Source organism: Antechinus flavipes, chromosome 6 (genome assembly GCF_016432865.1).
Source record: "Antechinus flavipes isolate AdamAnt ecotype Samford, QLD, Australia chromosome 6, AdamAnt_v2, whole genome shotgun sequence".
In the NCBI taxonomy this organism is placed as follows: domain Eukaryota; kingdom Metazoa; phylum Chordata; class Mammalia; order Dasyuromorphia; family Dasyuridae; genus Antechinus; species Antechinus flavipes.
In genome coordinates, this window is record NC_067403.1 from 138,167,923 (window position 1) to 138,192,798 (window position 24,876).

General features: G+C 35.3%; 1 protein-coding gene across 3 annotated transcripts in view; it reads left to right on the forward strand.

Moving 5' to 3' along the window:
* The window catches only part of TBCK (TBC1 domain containing kinase), a 640,231-nt gene that overhangs the window by 302,254 nt on the left and 313,101 nt on the right, over positions 1-24,876 (forward strand). For 2 of the 3 annotated variants that reach the window (XM_051967428.1, XM_051967430.1), the window contains one exon: positions 21,121-21,749. The exons of the other annotated variant lie outside the window; for it this stretch is intronic. In XM_051967428.1, coding sequence (XP_051823388.1) covers positions 21,121-21,231 — 111 coding nt within the window. In that variant the 3' untranslated portion in view covers positions 21,232-21,749. Of the gene's footprint in view, positions 1-21,120; positions 21,750-24,876 lie in introns of those variants that run through there. 3 annotated transcript variants of the gene reach the window in all.

Genomic DNA, 24,876 nt, shown 5'->3' on the forward strand with positions numbered 1-24,876 from the left:
ATTATCCACAAGCTTGAATTGTAAAGCAAGTACTATTTAAATCAAATTTATCAGATGTTTATGATATTTTCCAAATATAAACAGATTCTACAATAAGAGGAAAACTATATCTGTGGTGAGCTAGTATTTTATCTCTATTATCAATGACATAGCAAACTACTATACGCCAGGTACTATTCTATGATCTAAAGTACCATATACTATATACCATATAAACATAACTGTAATGCAGTTATAAAAAGGTACTTGAAGTTGGAGTCAAAAGACTGAATTTGAATCCCACCACCTGAACTATCAGAAACTCAATTTGGCCATAAAAATGGAGATAACAGATCATGAGGCATCATGGTTCAGTGGCCAGGATATTGGACTCAGAGAACAGGAAGACCCAGGTTCAAATCCTATCTCATACACTTATGTGATCTTGAGCAAATCAATTAATTTCTCTGTACCTCAGTTTCCTTATTTATAAAATGGGGAAAGGATAGATTCAGTGATCTCTAAGGTTCCTTCAAGATACAGATTTGTGTTCTTATGAACCTGCCTATTCCAAGGGTTGTTGTCATGGAAAAAGCTCTTTGTAAATCTTGTAGTGCTATACAAATTCAACTAAGAACAATAGTGTGGCAGAAGGAAGCACTTAACTTGGAGTCTGGAAACCTGAGTCAAAGTTCCAGCTCTGTCACTATTTCAGTGATACTAGAAAAGTCATGTAGCTTCCCAGCCTCTGTTTTCTCTTCTGTAAAATGAGAATGCCTTGTCTATAAAGTTTATTTCACTAGGTTATTGTGAGATGTCTGGATAGTATTTTGTAAACTCAGGGTAGTTACCTGGATCTCGAATCCAAATCCAACTAGCTTACAGCTTTAAAATACTATATCATTTTTGGTTATTATAATTAATCATTATATTATAATAATCATATGATCTTTTATATTAATTGTTATTAATTGTTTAATTACCATTAACGTTCAAAATTCCATTTGAGGAACATTTTTAAATGTCCTTTTCTAGAGCTATAGAAAACTCTAAAATATTTATTTATTTACATAGGCATCTGCATTATCTGTTTTTCCATACTGGTATTTTCTCCTTTAGGAGCAAGGATAGGGAAGATTTGCCTGGTTTAATTCAAATCAGCAGTTCATCTGAATTTATTGAGCATCTACTATTGAGCATCATTCTAGGCATGAATTTGTGCTTAATAAATGCTATTGGATAGCACAGGATGAGGCAGTGGAAAGGATACTGGTTATAGAATCAAAGGATCTTATTCAAGTACAATTACACTTAATATAAGTGATTTTGGGTAAGTCACTTAAATTCTCTGAACCTCAATTTCTTCATTTGTAAATAAAAAGATTGGACCAGATGGCCTTACATATCAACAGTATTTATTAAGAACTCAGTGTTAACTTAAAAAGAAAAAGGAAATACAAAGAAACGCAAATATATATATATATATATAAAATTTTCCCTGCTCTCAAAGAACTCCCTGTCTTAATGGGGGATGGGCAACATGCAAACAATTATGGGCAAAAAATGTATAAACTAGAGAGTAAGAAAGAGTTCTTGCTGAAAGGGATATTTTAACTGAATTTCAAAGGAAGATTTACATGGGGTAAAGTTAATAAAAATTCTAAGAGCCTCTAAGAGATAAATGGTGTTGTGTTGAAGGAGCATCACAGAGGCTGATTTCAGCTGATCAAAGAAAACATAGTGGAGAGTAAGGTATAAGAATGTTAGAAAGGCAGGAAGGAACCAGGTTGCAAAGAGCTTTAAAAGCCACACAGATGGCTTTATATTTGACAGGAAATACAGAATTACTAGAGTTTATTGGAGGGGAGATGAATGTGAAATGGACTAAACCTGTGTGAATGAAAGTTTACAGAGTTGAACTCAGTCTTCCAGGCCTCCACCTCCAGTTTACTAAAGTATACCAGAAATTTTCCTGAGACATTGTCTAAGGACCTTTTGAAAAAGTGTAGTCTGTATTTCTTCTACAAGTGTATATTCTACCTAGCATTGATTATTTAGGGTACCTTGCTTTGAAGAAAGTCAAATAACAGTTCTTCTGAACTAAAGTCAGTCCTTTGTAAGGACTACTAGCTTAAAACCTAGTCAAGTGATCATGACAAACTGGAATTTCAGAAAACTATGATGTTTTGCCAAGTCCAAATGGGTGTGGGAATTTTTTTTTTCCTTAATAAGACAGGAGGCACTTAATTCTTCTGATTCTACCTCTTAGAAAGTTACTGGTTTGAAAAGAAGCAAGTGCAAGTCAAATGTGGCTTAGCCATTGAAAATTTACAGGTGGTATATGTGCCAAAATGTTTGTGGCAGCCCTGTTTGTAGTGGCTAGAAGCTGGAAAATGAAAGGATGTCCATCAATTGGAGAATGGTTGAGTAAATTGTGGTATATGAACGTTATGGAATATTATTGTTCTGTAAGGAACGACCAGCAGGATGAATACAGAGAGGACTGGCGAGACTTACATGAACTGATGCTGAGTGAAATGAGCAGAACCAGAAGATCATTATATACCTCAACAATGATACTGTTTGAGGATGTATTCTGATGGTACTGGACCTCTTTGATAAAGAGAGCCTTAATTGATCAAAGATGGACAGAAGCAGCTACACCCAGAGAAAGAACACTGGAAATGAATATAAACTGCTTGCATTTATGTTTTTCCTCCCGGGTTATTTATACCTTCTGAATTCAATTCTCCCTGTGCAACAAGAAAACTGTTTGATTCTGCACACATATATTGTATCTAGGATATACTGCAACCCATTCAACATGTAAAGGACTCTTGCCATCTGGGGGAAGGGGTGGAGGGAGGGAGGGGAAAAATCGGAACAGAAATGAATGCAAGGGATAATGCTGTAAAAAATTACCCTGGCATGCATTCTATCAATAAAAAATTATTTAAAAAAAAAAAAAAAAAGAAAAGAAAAAAGAAAATTTACAGGTGGCAAAATGCTCCCTGGAAACTCTAGGAAAGAATAAATGAACCATTTGTTTAATGAGCATTTGCAAGAAATTATAGTTAAACAATTTACTATGAGAATTATGTAGGAGGCTGTCTTTTGTAATATAAATGTGAAGAAATTGTTCTTAAATGACCAAATGCTTTGGAAGTTGGACCAGAAGGAACAGTCAGCCAGCAAGCATTTATTAGACACTTACTGTGTGCTATTCTATTAAGTGCTGGCAGATACTAAGAAAAAGCAACAATAGGAATAACTACTTATTAATGGAACTGTCTATAATTAGAAATTATTTGGCATTATGCTAATTATACCTCTACTGACTAATTTGCATAATTTACATTGATTTCCTGCAAGGCAGGGGACCATCTAGATTCAATTCTGGTCTCTGCCACACAATATTTGACCCAAAGCAAATTATTTCATTTCAGGAAGGGAGAGAAGAGGGAAGGAAGAAGTAAAAAGAAGAAAAGAAGGAGGGGAAAAGAAGGAAGAGACAGATAAGCATTTATTAAACACATACTATATGCCAGGCACTGTACTGAGCATTTTACAAATATCTTGTCTGAGAGCATCCAGCTGCCTCTACTCAGCAAGTACCAATGTGCTTTGATGGAAGAGCTCCTTGCATCAATAAAATCTAAATTTCAATTTAAAAATAATAAAACAATTTAAATTACTGAGTTAATTTAGGAAGAATACTACTACCTTTTCTCTGCATCTCCAGTCAATTTTCAGCTTTAGTTTGGCTCTACCTAGGCTGGGTGCAGTCTAGCCACACTCCAGTGACACATTGAGGAAACCCTTAGAATCTAGGAAGAGTTAGCTAGCAAAGACCCTAATGTAATGTGAAGCTCTCATAGTCTGCCCAGTGTCAAGATTAAATTGTACTGAATCCCACTCCCATCAGTAAACCCTTTAATTTCCTTCACCCTAAAGGTTGAAGGAAGCAGTGAGCTAATATTTAATCAAGCAAGCATTTCTGAATGTGCCATGAGCAAAATTATATCAGCATAAAAGAAAGTTGAGTTCAGAACTTAATATCCCTAAGTATGCACAGTTTATTCTTGAAATCATTGAATGTTAGTTATTGCTCTCAGGGTGAACTAAATTTTGCTTTGCTCTCTGTTGCTGCAAGAGAGGTAGTGAAATTAAATTGATGGGCCAAATAGATGTTAGATAGGAAAAGAGTAAGGAATTTAAAAAAGAGAATGAAAATCACTTCCAAGTATAATTCATTTTACTACTTTAAAATGAAAGAAATAGCACAATCTCCTGCTTGTATTAATACGTAGATAATCATCTGCCTCATACTCACATGGGAAATGATTTCTCGGGTTGCTAGACTTAATCAGATTTTTTGGTTGGAAAGGGAAACATTTCAAAGGGAACCATGTATTCTTTGAAAAGGTGCAGGTTGGGGAATTCATCTTGGAGAGCCTGTGAGAGAAACTGGAAAAGAATCAATATGTCTTTGGAATCAATGGAGAAAGTTTGGGGCAGAGATGTCCATATGATTCATGTGCTCAGAATGATAAGGTTAGTGGAAGTGCAGAGAGTTGAGGTGTAGGAATCCTCTTCTAGTCGGCACAAGTCCTTCATGAAAGAATTCATGAACCCAAAAAGCTTTAAGTGGCAAAAAGGGAAGTTTGTTGTTGGATGAGAAGTCAGCTCTGCTAGGAAGACTGACTTCTGAGTGGCAAAGTTTTATTAGGGAAATAGGGTTTAGCACTGAGAAGAGAATGTCTTCTCAGCAGGCAAGAGTCCTGATAGGTAGCTATACCAAGGGATGATTCATAGTCCTGCTTGGATATTCTTCAAAGAAATTAGTTTAAAATTGCCCTTTAATAGGAAATCTGAGGCTCAGGTTTCAGGTTGAAAAGAAAGCCAAACAAGACTTACATGAACTGATGCTAAGTGAAATGAGCAGAACCAGGAAATCATTATATACCTCAACAATGATACTGTTTGAGGATGTATTCTGATGGAAGTGGATCTCTTCGATAAAGAGAGCTAATTCAGTTTCAATTGATCAAGGCTGGACAGAAGCAGCTACACTCAAAGAAAGAACACTGGGGAATGAATATAAACTGCTTGCATTTCTGCAGGGTTATTTATATCTTCTGAATCCAACTCCTCCTGTGCAACAAGAGAACTGTTCGGTTCTGCACACATATATTGTATCTAGGATATACTGTAACCTATTCAACATGTAAAGGATTGCTTGCCATCTGGGGGAGGGGGTAGAAGGAGGGAGGGGAAAAATCGGAACAGAAGTGAGTGCAAGGGATAATGCTGTAAAAAATTACCTTGGCATGGGTTCTGTCAATAAAAAGTTTTTAAAAATTAAAAAAATTAAAAGAAAAAAAGAAAAAAAAAAAAAAAAGAAAGCCATAGTCCCCAGGCCTAGATGCTTATCAATATCAGGCCCAGATCTCCAAGAGAATGGAAATCATTTTGAAGGCTTCCTGAATGAAGATCCAGCTACCAATGGCGGGGAAGGGGGAGGGAGGAAGGAAGGGGAAACAAGGGGAGGGGGTGATTTGCCTTAGAAGAGGCCCAGTCAAATGACGCCACTTAACTTGTCTGGAGAAATATGCTTCCCAGAAGGGCCTGAGACTCGAATCTCCCTTCTTTATAAATCAAAGGGTACACAATTTCAGTGTTAATTTTATAGAGTTCACCCACATCAAGAATAGATCAGCTCTGGTATGTTTATCTGATTTGCTTAATAAAAGTATTGCTTTTGCCTCTTTTTCCTTTGTTTTAATTAGATCTCCCAGAGTTCAAAAGAAAGCTAGCTTATTTCCTAACCATTTGTCCAGTCCTGGTTATTTTAAAAGGAAGCTCACCATTTATCTGTATTTTACTTTTCAAGACATAATTTTAGTTAAAAAGCTGATAAAAAAAAAAGTCAGTATATTTTATTTTCAGACACATAGTCTATGCTGCCCTTGGCCTATTCTTAACCTCATTACAAGCTCTCAGATTTCTCAGATCTACAAAAAGCCTCACAGTGACTCTTCTAATGTCATCTTATCATTTCCCAGAACTAAATTAAAACTGTTAGCGTGAATGAAGACTTACCATTGAAACATGCATAGTGGACTATCTATAATTAGCTCTTCAGTTCTTTTTTTACTATGGGGAAAAATATATATGGCTGGAGACAATTCTGAGAATAGTGATGAACTTCAGCCTGGAGGAACTAGCCAATAAACTGTGGGTCAGAACAAAATGAATCCTTTCTCCAGTGTTTTCATAACTACAATGAAGCCTCAATAGCATATAATAAACTCTACATCATTGTGTGAGCCTCTGGGGCTCACAAAAACTCCAAAAATTATTGTTTATTCTTTACCTAGATAATGTTAGGGTAACTGGACCATGAAGATTTAATCCTCACCAGGATATATCATTCAAAATGTTATCTCTGAAAGAGATGGAAAGAATCTTTGCTTTCACACAATCATAGCAACCCTTTGGACAGTTTCTAGTTTTGCTCATCCTTAAAAATGTCATATCCTTGGCACAAAATCAGTTCATTTCTTTTCTCATTAAAGAGCTGTCTTGGGTATGATGGCCAGCTGTAGTAAGGTTTATTCAATGCTGTTGCTACCTATCCTTGTCTTAACTCACTTGTGATTATACCCAGGGAAAATTCTTTTGTCTGACATTGGAAACTGGATCCAAACTTGAGTTGTGAAGTAGATAATTATAGGGACATATTTGAGAAATCAGTCAAATTTTAAATTTACCACCTTTTGTGGTTTATTATGTCAAATGCAGGGAAATTAAAAAATAAATAAGGTGTATTATTGCCATTAATTTTAATAAGTTCCCATTGTGAGAGGCAAATTTAAGATCTACTTTTGAGACAAACTGTGTGATTCTGTCCCAGTTACATAATCTCTCTTTGTCCCAGATAGCACCTTAAAACTGTAAATTTTAGGATAGATCCCTATCTGCATGCATAAGGTTACTAGATAAATTCAGTCATAGATTCAGTATTAAAAAAAACAAAAACTGTTCCTGTATTTCTTTATTCTATTGAATATAAAATATAACAGATCTGGGTTGGGTTTTTTGTTTTGTTTTGTTTTGTTTTGTTTTGTTTTGTTTTGTTTGAAGTTTAGTTTTCTCTGTGATAAATCTATGTATTTCCCTTCTGTCTTTTCCTTGGCTCCTAATTTCACTTTATTGTAAGGCATGTAATGATCATTTACTTGTGCATTGCTTTGCCTTGATGCATTCATTTACTTCAGTGCGTTTCATTTGCCTCAGGAAAAAAAAAAAAAAAAAAAAAGGTTTTTCTCTCTCTTTCCTCTCCATACAACCTAATCTCCCTCTTATTCTCTTCCTTTCCACTTCCTTTCTTGCCTCGGGCTTTTTCTCTCTTTGTTCTCCAAGTCTTATTCTCATTAACCTGCTGGGTGTAATTTTGTGATCCAAGCAGAAAAAAAAAAAATTTGAGCCTCTTCCACTTCTTTGGAAATTTCAGAATGATTGGGTATATTTGTTGTCCCTAGGACAAACCTCTCTGGCTCCAGATAGTATCTCCCCAGCTCTTCAGATTAATAGAACACTTTCAAGGTACTTAATATGAGATTTTTTACCTGTCAAAGATTCTTGGAACTTTCAGTAGTTATTCTTTTAAGTACTTAGCTAAAGAATGAAATATGTTTCACCTTTATCAGAAGTATGCAAGGAATTCCTCTTCATCTTGATAGACTTGTTAAAGCATTTGCTGTGGTTAAACTTTTAACTTTCTTTCTAACTTTTTCCTTTCTTTTCAACAAATAATGTTCCCTGGGTTGACCTCAGACCATTTCAGGATTTATGGAACTTAGATTCAGTGATTTTCACCCCAGAATTATGGGTAAAAATTCAAACTCTTCCAATATAGTTCAAAATCTAACTAATGAAGGAAAATAACTTAGTAGAGGAAAACAGTTAAGTATCCATGCATAATTCGGGGGGTGTGGGTGGGAGGGGAGGGAATTTAAGTTGTCAGAAATGTTATAAAAATTAAAAGCAAACTATTTGCCTAGTTTTACAGTATGGATGTTTTACAACTCCTAATTTGAGTTTTAACATCAGATTTCTGTGTTTGTATTGCATATATAATGTTGCAGTAATAAAGCAGCCCAAAATTCTTTTTTAAAAATCTCCAGATTTTCAGCAAAAGCTGCTGAGTCATTTTTTTTCAAACCTTATGGTCTCTGGCCCTATTTTTATGACACAAAACAGGATGAAAGTTATCCTGTCTCAATATGTGTTATTTCACACACCCACCCTGCCCTCCACAGTCCACCATTTAATTACTCTTTACCACAGGAATGTCTGTAGATGAATGAGAAACTAACCATCCATGCCCTCTCACTCAACCTGAAGAGAGCTGGAGCTTGACTTCAATCCATCACCATTCTAACTGGGTTTTGTTACTTACATCTTTAATACATTCTTTGCAGAGTATCATCCACGTGATGTAATATGAACAATGTTCACAGGCACAGTTGGAGTTTATTCCTCCAAGAGGGCAAGTATAAACAAAGATTGATAAATTATCTTTGGAGGTTTTCTGTTCCTAGGTTCCTCAGACTAACTGGAAATATACCATGAGGTTCATTATGGCTCCTGATACATGATGGTACTTAGTTGGTAAGATCTGACCTGCAATATGCACTCACAAAAGGCTTGTCTTTTGATGTAGTGTTCTGCAACACGTTCTTTATTAAAATACAAAGTATTTTCTGGATAACTTTTTCTATCACATTGTAAAATGAAATCTGCAGTTAAGTCTTCACCAAATTTAGGGTTTCATTGTACTTATTAACGTAAAAGGTTTCCATAGTTGGGGGAGACCTAATTTGAAAATACAAGCCAGATAATAATAATAGCTAAAATTATTAAGTACATTATTATTAGTGCAGTGCTAAGGCACTGTGCTAAACTCTTTACAATTATTATCCCACTTAATTTTTCACAACAGTTCTGAAAAGTTAGTGCTATTATTAGCCCAATTTTGCAGATAAATCTATAAGAAGAAACTACTTTCAGTTTAAATCAATAAGAATTTTTAAAACACTGTCATATATCAGGCACTATGTTAAGCACAGAAAGGCAAAAAATAGTCTGCTCTCAAAGAGCTCACGGTGTTCCTGAGACTGTGGGGGAAACAACATACAAACAGCTATGTGAAAGATATATGCAGGGTAAATAATCACAAAGAGAAAGTACAAGTTAAGGAGGACTAGGAAAGGCATATTGTAGAAGAAAGTGTTTTCAGTTGGGACTTGAAGCAATCCATGAGGTAGAGATGAGGAGGAAGAGAACTCTAGACATTGAAGGGGCAGCCAGTGAAAAGGAATGGAATCAGCAGGTCTCAGAGTGTCCTGTGTGAAGAAGAGCAAGGAGGTCACTGTCACTTGAAGTTTCTCTTCCCTAAAATACCATGGAGAAACTTCAAAAAAATGCATAACAATGCATTAGTGTTTGAATAAAATATATTTTTTGAAGAAGAATTGTGAACTCAACCATTCTGGAGAAAACAATTTGGATACTATGCCCAAATGGCAATCAAACTCTGCATATCCTTTGATTCACTAAAGCCATTACTGAGTACAGATCCCAAAGAAAATGTAAGAAAGGGACAAGGACCTCATGTACAAAGAGTTTATAGCAGCTCTATTGATGGTCACAAAGAATTGGAAATTAAAAGAATGCCTGTCAATTGGGGTGTCTAAACAAGCTGTGGTATATGAATGTAGTGGAATACTATTGTTTTGTAAAAAAAAAAGGGTAGGCAGATTTCAGGAAAAACCTGGAAAGACTTACATGAATTGATGCTGAATGAAGTAAGCAGAAAAAAAAATTATACACAGTAATAGCAATAATGTATCATGATCAATTGTAATGGACTTAGCTTTTCTCATCAATACAATGATCTAAGACTCCAAATCCAAATCCAAATCCAAAAGACTCATGATGGAAAATACTATCCACATCCAGAGAAAGAACTATAAGTCTAAATGCAGTTCAAAGCATACTATCTTCACTTTCTTTTTCTGTCTTATGATTTTTCCCTTTTGTTCTGACTCTTCTTTCACAACATGACTAATGTGGAAATATGTTTAATATAATTGTAGATGTATAACCTGTATCAGATTTCTCGCCATCTTAGGGAAGAGAAAGGAAGAAAAAAATAGAAATCAAAATCTTATAAAAGTAAATGTTGAAAAAATATATTTTAATAAAACTAAAATTCAATACCAAGAGAAATCAAGGCTTTTACCAACTAAAAAGGCTTTTGAGTATGGGCTTGGCTTTGGACTGTATATCTGTCATCAGAGAAATGGTCTTGCTTAGCTTTAAAAGGCCCTTTAGTAAGAAATCAAAGGATTATAGATCTGAAACTGGTAGAGATCTCAGCAGCCATCTAGTTCACTCCCCTGCCTTCTTTTACAGATGACAGAACAATAATGTCAACAGGCATTTGTTAACAGTTTCCAGCAGTAGTGTCAGAAATGGGATTTGAACCAAGGGCCTCTAACTCCAGAGCCAGTGCTCTAATCATTGTGTCATAGTGCTTCCAATTTACCACAAGCTAAAGGGTTATTTTGACCACAACAGGCCATTCAACTAAATAAACTACAGAGAGATTATGATCTGCATCTCTGAAGAGAGTACACCAGTGAAACCATAGATCTCTTAGGTATTGAAGGAAGAAAAAAAGCATCTCACACCACAATAATCTCAGACCATTTAGAACAAACCTACTTTAATGTGAGGAGCTATAAAATTTTACTATGATTTGCTGTATTCTGAACTTCATACCTGATTTCAAAACTAGAGGGCTGACTATACTTAAGTAGTAAATTCTTCAAAATTCCTTCCTACTGAATAGCCCAAGATGAGTAAATAATTTGCCCAAATTTCTATAGGACATATATGTCACAGATAGAATCCAAGTCCTTGGACTCTAAAGCTCTCTCTAGATCACAATTTATCTATGCTTTTCTAATCCAGTAGAATTCTTATCCTTATCCTCCTACTAAAAGCCTCAAAGAGAGTCCATCTAACAGTTTAGTGATCTTCCTCTAGACCACTAGACATTACCTGGGTAACAATGATGCACATAGATTATCCATCAACACATATCCTGCTACCTCGGTATGTGACTGGTCTCCCTTCTTTTCCAGTCACATATATATTTGTGCAATTTGTGAACAGATTATTAAAAATTTTTTACTGAAAATGCATAATAGCTTATCATCTTTCTTCATTGGTAATTTATGCCATTTATTTTTCAGACACTGTGGTAGTCCATGATTTACTGCTTTCTAGCACTAATATAGGCAAGAGGTAACAAGGGCCTAAATCAAAGTTGTGGCTTTGGGAATAAGAGAAGAAGTCTGGTTTAATTTTAAGAGAGTAGAAATACCAAGATTTACTGATTAGAAAATGTGGTGAGGGAGATTGAGACAGCTAGATGGCTCAGTAGATAGAGCATTTGATCAAGAAGACCTGAGTTTTGTTTTGGTTATATTAAATTTAAGATGTTTCTGGTTCCTTCAGTGTAAAATGTCTTTGTAGGCTATTGGTAATTCAGAACTGAATCTCAGAGGAGAGACTCAGGGGCTGGGACCATGTTTTTGCCTTTCTTTGTATCCCTCCTATTTGGCAGAGTATATGGCATGTGGTAAGTGCTAAAATAAAAGCATATTGACTTGGTAACTGATTGGGGATTGGGCTGGATAGAGAAATCTGAGTGTTATCTGCATAGGGATTTTAATTACAGATGCAGAGCTGACAGGGTGACTAAGAAAAGGTATAAAAGAAAAGTTTAAAAAATCTGGGAAAAGATCCTTGGAAAATTCTCAAATTTGGGATATGGATATGGATATGAATAATGAACCAGAAAAGGAAATTGAGTAACAGTTAGACAAAGTAGGAGGAAAACTAGATAAGTATCATAATCAAAGAAGAGAACATCCAAGATAAGAGAATAGTCAGTGTTGTCAAATGAAGAATATGAATCAAGAAAGATGAGAGGAGAAAAGACAAGACTAGGATCCTGTGGTTTCAGTTAAGTGATGACATCAGAAGCTATATTACAAAGAGTTCAGGAGAGAATTAAGAGAAGTGTAGGCAGTAAGTATAGACTTTTTCTATGAGTTTGGCTAAAAAAGAGAGGAGAGGTTTAAGGGAATGATAGGGCCCAGTTAAGGTTTTTAAGAATAGACAAATCCAAAATCAGGAGAAAAAGAACTAACAAATAAGGAAACAGTGAAAATGGCTGGGGGAAGAAGGAAAGGTAATGTGGCTTGATTGAGTTCATTATGTGCTAGAGGGGACAGGAGGGCAAGTGTAGGGGTATTGGCCTTGGCAAGGAAGAGGGGCACCTTCCTGTCTAACACTGGGGGAAAGAAGGTAAGAATAGAAAAGAATGACCTGGGTTTAAAGATGAAAAGAATGAGAAAAGAGAAAGTTGACATTGGGTGTCCTCAGTTTTCTCAATAAAGTAAAAACCTACATCTTTTTTTTTTTTTAATAACTTTTTATTGACAGAACCCATGCCAGGGTAATTTTTTACAACATTATTACACTCACTTCTGTTCCGATTTTTCCCCTCCCTCCCTCCACCCCTCCTCCCCCAGATGACAAGCAGTCCTATACATGTTAAATATGTCACAGTATAGCCTAGATAAAATATATGTGTGCAGAACCTAACAGTTCTCTTGAAAAACCTCAATCTTTAACTGAAACAGATAAAGGAGAGGTGTGATGAACTTGAGGAGAGAACATTACTTCCATCTATAGAGAACTGGTCCTCCATTTCATCTGGGCACTATATATTCCCTACCCTGGAAAATACCCAGGGCTGTGCTGGAACCTTCTTTCAGGTTTGCAGAGCTAATTATTACATATTCAATGTGAGAATCTAAACCTCAGAAATCGTTAGATATTCTATAACATTCATTCAACAATTTATTCAGCCATTCTCCAATTGATGGGCATCTACTCAGTTTCCAGTTTCTGGCCACTACAAAGAGGGCTGCCACAAACATTCGTGCACATACAGGGCCCTTTCCCTTCTTTATGATCTCTTTGGGAGATAAGCCCAGTAGTAACGCTGCTGGATCCAAGAGTATGCACAGTTTGACAACTTTTTGAGCATAGTTCCAAATTGCTCTCCAGAATGGCTGGATGTATTCACAATTCCACCGACAATCTATCAATGTTTTCCCACATCCCCACCAACATTCCGCAGTATCTTTTCCTGTCATCCTAGCCAATCTGAGAGGTATGTAGGGGTATCTCAGAGTTGTCTTAATTTGCATTTCTCTGATCAATAATGACTTGGAGCATCTTTTCATATGGCTAGAAATAGTTTCAATTTCTTCATCTGAAAATCGTCTGTTCCTGTCCTTTGACCATTTATCAATTGGAGAATGGCTTGATTTCTTATAAATTTGAGTCACTTCTCTATATATTTTGGAAATGAGGCCTTTATCAGAATGTTGACTGTAAACATGTTTTCCCAGTTGATTGCTTCCCTTCTAATCTTGTCTGCATTAGTTTTGTATGTACAAAAGCTTTTTAATTTGATGTAATCAAAATTTTCTATTTTATGATCAGTAATGATCTCTAGTTCTTCTTTGGTCACAAATTCCTCCCTCCTCCACAGGTCTGAGAGGTAAACTAACTTATGTTCTTCTAATTTATTTATAATCTCATTCTTTATGCCTAGATCATGAACCCATTTTGACCTTATCACAATGTTATATGAGTCAATGCCTAGTTTCTGCCATACTAATTTCTAATTTTCCCAGCAATTTTTGTCAGATAATGAGTTCTTATCCCAAAAGCTGGGGTCTTTGGGTTTACCAAACACTAAATTATTAAAGTTATTGACTATTTTATCCTGTGAACCTAACCTATTCCACTGATCAACTAGTCTATTTCTTAGCCAATACCAAATGGTTTTGGTGACACTGCTTTATAATGTAGTTTTAGATCTGGTGTAGCTAGACCACCTTCATTTGATTTGTTTTTTCATTAGTTCCCTTGAAAGTCTTGACCTTTTGTCCTTCCAGATGAATTTTGTTGTTATGTTTTCTAGGTCAGTAAAATAGTTTTTTGAGAATCTGATTGGTATTGTCATCTTTATTATATTCAATCGACCTATCCAAGAGCACTTAATATTTTTCCAATTGGTTAGATCTGATTTTATTTGTGTGGAAAGTATTTTGTAATTTTGCTCATATAATTCCTGACTTTCCCTTGGCAGATAGATTCCCAAATATTTTATACTATCAGCAGTTACTTTAAATGGAATTTTTCTTTGTATCTCTACTGTTGGATTTTGTTAGTGATATATAAGAATGCTGATGATTTCTCTGGATGTATTTTGTATCCTGCAACTTTGCTAAAGTTGTGGATTATTTCTAATAGCTTTTTAGTAGACTTTCTGGGGTTCTCTAAGTATACCATCATATCATCTGCAAGGAGGGATAATTTGGTTTCCTCATTACCTATTCTAATTCCTTTAATCTCTTTCTCAGCTCTCATTGCCAAAGCTAGCATTTCCAATATAATATTGAATAGTAATGGTGATAGTGGGCAAATATGAAAACACATGCCCTGACAACATTAGACAACTGCAATGTCATTCCTTTCATTTTCTACTCCTTATATTCACTTGCAAATACACTAAAAACTAATTTGAGACTCTGCCTTCAAATTTGAGATAAGTAAGTTTCTATCTTAGAAATGACCTCACTTAAAACCTCCCCAACCACCCTCCCACCCCCCCTTCGAGCCAAACCATAAGAACCCTATTGGTCATATGAAAAATCCTCAAGATTTATTCCAGACCCAGAAGAACTAGAGAATACCTCCTTCCTGGTGCACAGAATCTCATATACACATCAAATATAAAAATTAAATGCCTTTGGATGACTAGGTTAATTGCCAGAGGAATAAATATAGATCAACCAACTTTTCCTCTATCACTTCTTATTTCAATATGGTACCTCCAGAAATAGCCATTCTTAAAAACTTATCTTTCCTCTCGTTCCCCCTCCGCACTTTATTTTAGTAGCAGACAATTTTCAAAGTGTTGTAAAATAAGCTAAGCCATTTGATTTGCTCCTGTTTTTCTTGCCCTTTACAAGTAAGGTCTTTGTTGTCTATTTATTCTTCATTGCCTTTTTCTTCTTGATGCTTATGAACAATAAAATTAAGAAATTTGCAAGGCAGTTCAAACAGGATTAAAGAAAATGGGATAATTTAGTTGCATTTTGGGAACCAAACTCTACATCCTTTTTTGGGAAAATTATATATAATATTCCATTTACTCCTTGCCATCTAGTGCCACCAGATCTTTTTAACTAATTTAAATTTCTTTTCAAGTTATATGGATTAATATTATTTCAGTATTGCTTAATTTCTGATTTATTCTTCTAATTTTACTTCCTATTAGATTGTGAAGATAAAAATAATTTTTTACTTTCTGTCTCCAGAGCTTGAGACAATTTCTGGTGCATAGCAGTCACTTTATAAATGTTTATAGGATGCATTAAAGGACAGAATACTCCATTAACCCGATAGAATAATATGTAGTTCATTCACCTATGATCATTTAGTAGACCCTCCTCCCCCAAATGAGAAAACTCCTCTTTTGATACAGATCAGCATCTTTTTCTTTAACTTGTCTTAGAGAATTGTCTAAAGTACTTTTGAAATTAAGTGACTTGCCTAACACAGAGCCAATTTCCATCAGAAGCTGAACTTAAATTCAGGGCTTTCTTGCTCCAAAACCATCTCTCTATACCTTGCTACTTGGACACAAAGACAATGGATAAATGACAGAGTATACCAGTGCTTTTTTTTTTTTTTTTTTTTTTTTTAGGTATTCTTTTAGTTTGTTTCATATATATTTGTTTGTAGTACTGTAACAATGATCAACTTTGAAAGATTTAGCTGTTCTGATCAAGACAATGATCTAAGACAATTGGAATCCAAGAATCTGTGATGAAAATGTTACCCACCTCCAGAGAGAGAAAGCTGATAAAATCTGAATGCTGATTGATGCAGAATCTTTATTTTTTCTTTTTGCTTTGTTTTATTTTATTTTTTAATAGTACTTTGGTTTTCCAAATACTTGCAAAGATAGTTTTCAATATTCACCTTTACAAAACTTTATATTCCAAATTTTGTTCTGCCCCCCAAGACAGCAAGCAATCCAATATAGGTTAAACATGTGCAGTTCTTCTAAACATTTCCGTATTCATCATGCTGTGCAAGAAAAATCAGATCAGAATGGAAAAAAAAGAAAGAAAGAAAAAAACCAAGCAAATGTAATGCTGGAGCAACTGAGGCAAGATGGAGATTAGAGAGTTTTAATATTTTATTTGAAAGGGAGAAATTTACTGGGACCAAATGGATCCATGGTTTGGACCCAGGGCTGAATGAGACTATCTTCTCCAAGAATCCAGCAACCAATGTGAGTTCTCAATGACATATGTATACATATGGCTCAGCTACAGGGGGTATACTGAGGCAGGGGAGTCAGAGCACTGAGAGCAGAAACAGAACTATCTGACAAGGTTGTGGGGAGGCACTGGACATTCTGATGTCTAAAATAGAAGGTCTTTCTCCTCATCTGGATCATGTGATTAGGAGGAAGGGGGTGGTGGTGTAGGATTGAACAGAACAATTAGGAACTAAGACAGGACAATTAGTGAAACAGAATCAAGACACTAAAAGGGAACTGACACAACACAAACAAACAAAAACACAAAAAAAGGTGCAAATACTATGCTTTGATCCACATTCAGTTTCCATAGTTCTCTCTCTGGATGCGGATGGCACTTTCCATCACAAGTTTATTAGAACTGTCCTGAATCATCTCATTATTGAAAAGAGCCTAATTTAATCCTACATTACCAATGATCATGACATAATCTTGTTATTACTGTGTACAATGTTCTCTTGGTTCTGTTCACTTCACTCAGCATCACTTCATGCTAGTCTTTCTGGACTTTTCTGAAATCAGTCAATGTAAGATCTTTTAACTTTATTTTTCTTGCCTTTTTTTGTGTAATGGATAATATGAAAATGTTTTATATGATTTCATATGTATTGATGATATTATATTGCTTGCCTTCTCAGTGCATAAGGAAGGGAATTTAGTGTTCATTTTTGAATGAATAACAACAAATTAACAATTTTTTCTTCTTTTTTTTTCCTGAGGCAATTGGGATTAAGTGACTTGCCCAAGGTCACACAGCTAGAAAGTGTTAAGTGTCTGAGGCCATATTTGAACTCAGGTCCTCCTGACTTCTGGGCTGGTGCTCTATCCACTGCACCACTTAGCTGCCAAATAACAAATCTTTTTTTAAAAAATAAATTAATAAAAGAACTATGGGAAAGCAGATAGTAGAACATTGATGTGGTTATAAGGTCATAGTTGTAGAGCTGGAAGAGATGTTAGAGAACATCAAATTCAAGTTTCTCTCTCCACCCCACATTTTTCAGATAAGAAAACTGAAAAAAAGAAAAGTTAACTTACCCAGGGCCACAGAACTAGTAAGTCTGAGACAAGTTTTGCACTTAGGGCCTTCCTAAACCAAGGTCTGTATCATGTCTAGTGGAAGATAATTGCTTCTCTTTTGTAAAACAAGTCCAAAAGACAGAAGAGCAATCTGGGGTCAATCAGAACTCAAATTATATGATCTCAGTTGATTGAGATGATGGGAAGAATTCAAGTTGTTTACTTTCCCTCCTTCCAATTCCTCAAAAGAGGAATTTTCTTGTAGATTCATACCAAGAGTAGAGAAAATTATGGGAACTTAATATGGGGGAGGGGAGGGAATGGCATTTTTTTTCTTTGCTTTCATTAGTGGCTCTTTAATACTGTGGGTAGGAAAAAAAAATCCTGGAACTTTATTGGTGATCTTTTTTCTAATCTCAACAAGTATCAGGAAACTAGAAATAGCTGTTGGATACAGTCATATTTGTATTTAGTTCCCTGCCAGCAGGCAATAAAGCAATAAATCAAGATGGTGGAAATAGAGAAGAGACATTCTCACAAAATCATTCAGAAGAGAAAAAAACATATAGGTATAAATACATGTGCACCACTTAATGGACAGAGTAAGAGACATGGGAACAATAGGATAAAGAGCATGAGGATTGAGATTAGAATTATGACTTCATCGATTTAGGGAACCCCCTTTCAATGCAGCCTGGCACAGTTTCCTAAAGTACTGGAGAAGTCACACATCAGAGTCAAGACTTAAATTCAGGTCCTCTAGCTCCAAGGCCTGCTTTATACACACTCAGTCATGCTGTTTTGGTAAAAAGGATGAAGAACAAACAGTCCCTTATGCAGTTAGATCAAGAGCCTTCTTCCTTTTCTATCTCAATACTCTGGTTAATTTTTAGACCCCCTAGATATTTTACATCTCCTTGCTCTTCTTTTTAAATCCTTCAGTTAACTGTGAACCACTTAACTGCTACTTTCTTCCACTTCTACATCCTACTTATTGTAGGGAACCACTTGTTAAAAGTGGGGGGGTCACTTTTAACAAAACTACTCTAAGAACCCTCCCCCCAGCTTCTAAGCTGAGTTTAAAGGGAGATTAGTTAAACATGTTGTAAATTCTTTCCTTATTCATATGCTGACTTCTGAGGTATTAAAAAAGCCAAGATTGATTATCCTCAAATCTTATTTCAGGAATGCAGTACTTATCTCAAAATTTTGGCTTAAGCAGTAATAATGTCATCATGTATAGAATGTGCTGAAACACGAAACACAGGAGCATCTGTGTGAGTGTATGTATGTGTGTGTATGTTTATTATGATCTAATGGCAGCAAAACTGCTGGTGCCTTGATGCATTGGATCACTTAAGGGCTGGATTTGGCACAAAAACTAGAGAGAGGAACAGTGATGAAGACAACCTGAAACTGAATAGAGTACCCTATTTCTCTAGCTCACTCCATTTCCCCTGGTTTAAAATGTAGATAAAGTACTTCTCTTCTCCCTGTTGTTAATCATAAAAAAGGAGTACAATGTGAACAACCATTTTACTCTCAAACAAAAACAGAGAAAAGTCAGAGGATGAGTAGAGTCAGTGGAACAAGTAACCAGATTCATGGCATAATTTTAGGGATCCCCAGGAGGTCCCAGTGCCATTAAGATATTTTCTTCCACTTACTGATCTGTCTGAAATCCCACTATTCAGACTTCATCCCTTCAGTTTAAAATTCTTGCTTCTTGCTAACATGCAGATGAGCCGGGGGAAAACAGTGCTTTAAACTTCTACTTCTACTATTATGTGAAGGAAAGATTTGAAATCAGAGATGATGATAAAGATAATAATAATAATAACTGACATTTACATAGCATTTACTATGTATTAGGCACTATGCCAAGTGCTTTTTACAAGTATTATCTCATTTAAAAATAACAATAACTAACATTTATGTAGCTCTTATTAGGTGCTAGATACTATGTTAAGTGCTTTTTATAAATATTCTCTCATTTAGTAATAATAACTAACTTGTTGTTAGCTATTATTATATAGTGCTTTACTATATGTCAGATACAGTGCAAACTCCTTTACAATTATTATTTTATTTATTTGATCCTCACAACAATGCTATAACATACGTGTTATTATTATTATTATTATTATTATCCCCATTTCACAGATAAAGAGACTGAAATTAGCAGAGAAGTGAGATAGTCTGGGTTTCTAAAATAGAAGGAAAGTTTCCTTCCTCTTGTATCTAGAGCCAAGGGAGCCTTCTCAGGCCCTCTTATTCAACCCCCTTTTCAGTGTCATATACGGGCATTTACATGTAGAAAACTGGCAAATTCTCCAAATCAGTTATTGATTTCTTGTTTTCCTTATTGTCTAAATTTAAGAGTGGTGGAATAAAAGTTAATGCAACTTAAACTTAGAAGTGTGTATGTCTTATATATTTTTGTAGAACTACTTGTTAAGCATTTCCCAATGCATCCTGGCCTTTTTTCTACAAATACAAAAATTGAGACCTAGGAAGTTTAAACTACATGTCCTCAGTCACATAGTTAAAGAGGCTGAGGACCCAAAGACAAACTCTTCCTTTATAAACTGACCTGTGACTAACCCTAAAGATCAACATTTGGTAACTAGTGACCAAAGAATATTTGTTAAAAGCTCTTGTGTGTCTAGCTCACATATAAGTGTCCAAGGGAACTTGTGAGATCAGTCTTTCAAATTCATTTCTGGTCAATAATGAAAGGGCTGATAATGTCTTCAATAGAAATTCTGTGAAATAAGTTTAAGTTTGTTAGGAATATTGTATTGTACTGCTGCTACTGACAACAATAATAACAGTAACAGTATTATTATTTACAGTTATTAAACATTTAATAAACAGTTATATATAATAACAACAATACCAACAAACAGTGCCTTAGGATCACAGCTTATCCTGAATTTCCATATATGTTACACAACTGTTAAATGTATAATATAGTCTGCTCTCCAGAAATACACAGGACACACTTTTAAATTTAATATGCATTACTAATATTTTCTTTATCACCTTCTTAGGTGTAGATAATCAACAAAATAATGAACTAAGTAGGGATTTGTAACATTTGTTGATTCTCAGTGTGTAAATGTTCATGTTTAAATTTTAACAATTAGCTTCCTCTAGGTAGTTGGAGCTGGCTCCAGCTCACCCCTATATGTCAGTTAGGGCTTAAAACAGCCCTTCAGGCAGATATCATTATCCCAGTTTATAAATGAAAAAACCGAGGAACCATACTGATTATGAAATACATCAAAGCTATTATTCTTCGTTGCAATTTCATTAGTACAACTCAAGATCATTCAAAATAAACTTACAACATTCTGAGTTGTTGATACACAGTTTATTTTGCCATGCTCTAAGCGAGAAAAAAAGATTTAATAATAGAAATCAAACTTTATGTCTCAATATTTCATTGTATGTTGTAATGTTGGTCTGAGAGAATTTTTGTCTTTCAAACAAACTCTCAGTCTAAGACACAGTTACTATTATGGATTGGTTGTACTTGTGCTAAATATGTCTCTTTTTTCTAGTTTGCAGCTCATCTTGTGAAGATCAAATATCCAAGGGTCTGTATCTTAGATGGAGGCATTAATAAGATTAAGCCAACAGGCCTGCTCACTGTCCCATCACCACAAATATGAAGAAGTACAGAAATACAGATGTCAAGGAAGTCTTCATGTCAAATGGTAAAATAATGCCAGAAGCATGTATGTATACCATGACAGATCTCTCAGGGTTATCTATCACTTAGTAACAATATCAGTGATCCAAATTACATTATTTCCCTGAGATTCTGTCATGCAGAACTGGGTTTGTTTGTTTTTTAATTGCATGATTCAAATGTTCATCTGTCAACAGACTTGACTGTACAAGTATCTCAGAAAGAATTTTATTAGTAAGGAAATCTGATCATGGATTTTTATGATGTTACCACAAAATGCTAGAGGAATTCAGCTGATAACAGCTAAAATCAGCACTGTCAAAGAATTCTAGCCTAGCAGTGATCTCACCTCTCCTTGACAAATGGTCTTAAAGATATTATTTTGTAAATTCAAGTGTTAAGTGACAAGCTGACAATATATTGTCCCTGTGTTTTATGTTAATTTGGAAACTTCCCAGTTATTCTTTGTAAATAAAATCTTCATTTTATGATCAAAAATTAAGTGATTTTATGATCCTTTTTTCCTCAACTAATACATTTTGAGCTAATGCAGAAAGCTGGTTAGCTTTTGTTTTAGTGTCAGTCATTAAATCAAACTATAAGTACATATTAAGCATTTAGCAAGGGCCTGTCACTGTTCTAGGTGCCAAGAATACAAAAACAAAAGTGAAACAGCCCCTTTGATAAGGAGTTTAACTTCTACTGGAAGAAATAACTTGTACACACATAAGTAATTAGAAAACGGATTTCTTCAATTGAAACTGTAGGATAATTAATATAGGATAGTTACCAGAAAGAAACTCTCTCTACCAATGCAAATCAGCAACAACCTGCTCACCAATTTTAGTCTTAAGAGTTGTTTCAATGACTGAGAGATTCTATGAGAGGGTTCCATAACCCACAGGTGTCAGAAGCAGGACTTGACCCCAGGGCTTCCTGACTCTGTGGCTAGCTCTGATTACACCTCTATACAAAATATATCCAAAATCTGGTTGTTATGAATCTTCCTGACTGCAGGCCCAACACTCTTACCAACAGCACCACCTAGGTCATCATACTTAAAATAAATACAAGAATATTTGGGGTTAGGGAGATAATATGACAGCACTCCCCTCCCCATGAAAACTGGTACTTGGTAACAGTTCTAAAACCTAAATAGATCTTTGGGCTATCCATTTGATTATAATCGATAGAAAAATGTTCATTCACCTTTAATTCACCATTGTCTTTAATATCTGTTCTTCCCTTGCAAAACATTTTGATAAAAGTATTTTGTCTTTGTACTTTTCAAATGAAGAATTCTTCTTAAAATAAAATAAGAAAGTGATATCACCCTTGACATATACAGATATATGTACATGCACACATATACACACATACATATACATTTGTTTAAGTTGCTATCCAATGAAAAACATTCCAATAGCTATTAGATATGAAAAATAATTCACCATGCTTTCCTTTACAACTAGTATCCTGCATATTAATTAGAAACAGGTCATTAGGTCATCATGTGTCTTGACAATTATTATTCACTACCCCACCTAGATTCCAGAATATGAACAGTTGATAGGCAAGCTGGGTAGTGATTATCTCTGTCTGAAATAGATATCTCTGAAGGAGGTTCAGGAGAAATACTAAGTGTGGTACTGTTGAAATCAGCAATATTGGGGAGTGCAAGTAAAAAATAATATGAAAAAAGTGCATAGCAGAGAACAAAAGAAAACCTACAAGAAAGCAAAGAAAAGTTGGACAGCTTTGAAAATAATGTAAGGTATTTATTATATAGTGTTGTGATATGGGAGCCACCAGTGGCTATTGGAGGTCTAACTCAGACCTGTAGAATGGATCTCTTCATGTTGGAGGATGATTCAAGGAGACTGAGAGGCAATTGCTGTACTCTGACCTCTCTCCTGAGAGACAATTGCATTGTCTGACCTTTCTCCTCTTCCCTCTGCCTCTAATTTATTTCATTCCCAGTCCACAAGCAATACCTATATCAATAAAGGCTGCTTTGCAAGTCTTTCAGATGTTATGATCCACAGCTGTGGATCTACCCCTTCACTTAGGCATTGTCCTTAACAATTCCTCATTTTTTGTTTTAGATGCGATTATTTTCCCCCCACAGCATGGTCCTAAGTTTGTGCATTTGCTGTTATCTGAGTCTGCATACTAAGGAATGCAAGCAGCATTATCACCTCTGGATGGTTGTAGCAGGTGTTGTTGATCTTGTGAGATTCCATGGAGGCAAACTTTCAAACGGAGAAGAAGACTGTAAGTCAGAAGACGCATTTTTAAATCTCTCATCAGTCTCCTGACTCAGCCCTTAGATGTGTTGGCCCATTTAATTACCCTGATTAAAAAAGTCTTACCGGATCTCTTCTCCCTTTCCTTCCCTACGGTTACCTAAGGAACTCTGGGAGGATCCTACTCATGAACAGCACTCGAATACTGTTGCTTCTGCTTGTTGTAATTCTTGTGCCCCATGTTAGGCCCCAAAATGTAATGTCCAGACTAGCTCTCTTGAGGATCTCTGGATGGGCCTTTTGTCTTATCTGGAGAGTCACCACGAGCTTGGTCAAAGATGGAGTATGAAGTCTGGGTCTGAGATCGTGTTTGAGCATACACTCAATCGAGTCTCACTTGAATCTGCTATTTCAAGTCTTCTTAGCCCTTAAATACAGTTATGTACAGTTACATTACTACAGCACACTGAGCTTGTGCCAATTGTAGAACCATTACATCACCATACTAAGTACTGAGTATATGTGAACTAGAAAACTATTCTCTCATCAGTCACACTGAGTAAACACCCTGCTGTAAGGATCTTTGCTTCAAGTATACTTTTCTCAAAGTTCTGGCCCTCTATAATGTAGGTTTTCTTGAAATGGACATTTATTGTTTTTATTAAATTCACTCTCTGTTCTGTTGTATACATGGCAATATTTTTTCCTTGTTTTGTATTTAAGCTTAAAATTTAAAAAAAAATAATGGATTCTGACCCATGTGGGACTGATTTTGAACAAAATGAAGTCCCTCATCTTTAAATACCTGTATTTAAGGCAGTTACCTTGCAGAGCTATAAATTTAAGCTATGTTTCAGAAAATTAAAATGTGGAAAAATTTTTATACCTGATTAAGAGCATCATTCATATCCTGGTCAACACAGAGCACACCACTGATGTCAAATTTACATGTGGAAGAAAAAATGGACATGGCAAATACTCAATGAACTCTTGTTGAATCAAAACAAAAATGATGATACTTCTTCAGACTTGAATTATGCCTACAGAATCCTACAATAAAAGTATCATGGTGGCCCTCAGCCAAAAAAGAGTAGCACAAGTTAATATTGTCCTGTTTGCAGTCTCATTGAACAGACAAATGCAGCTATGATAGCCCCATGTGTGTTTATTGGTTTTTAAAAATTATCTGCAAAAATCATTGCCATTGGGAACTAGCTATTCATTATAGTTGTTTCTAGCTATAAAATACTGTGATTCTAGACTTAGTTCTACCTAAAAATTGTGACATTATAAACCTTTAAAACAAGAGTACTTAACCAGGGGTGTGTGAACTTGGATGGCGAAAAGATTACATCTTTATTTCAGTGTAATTATTTACT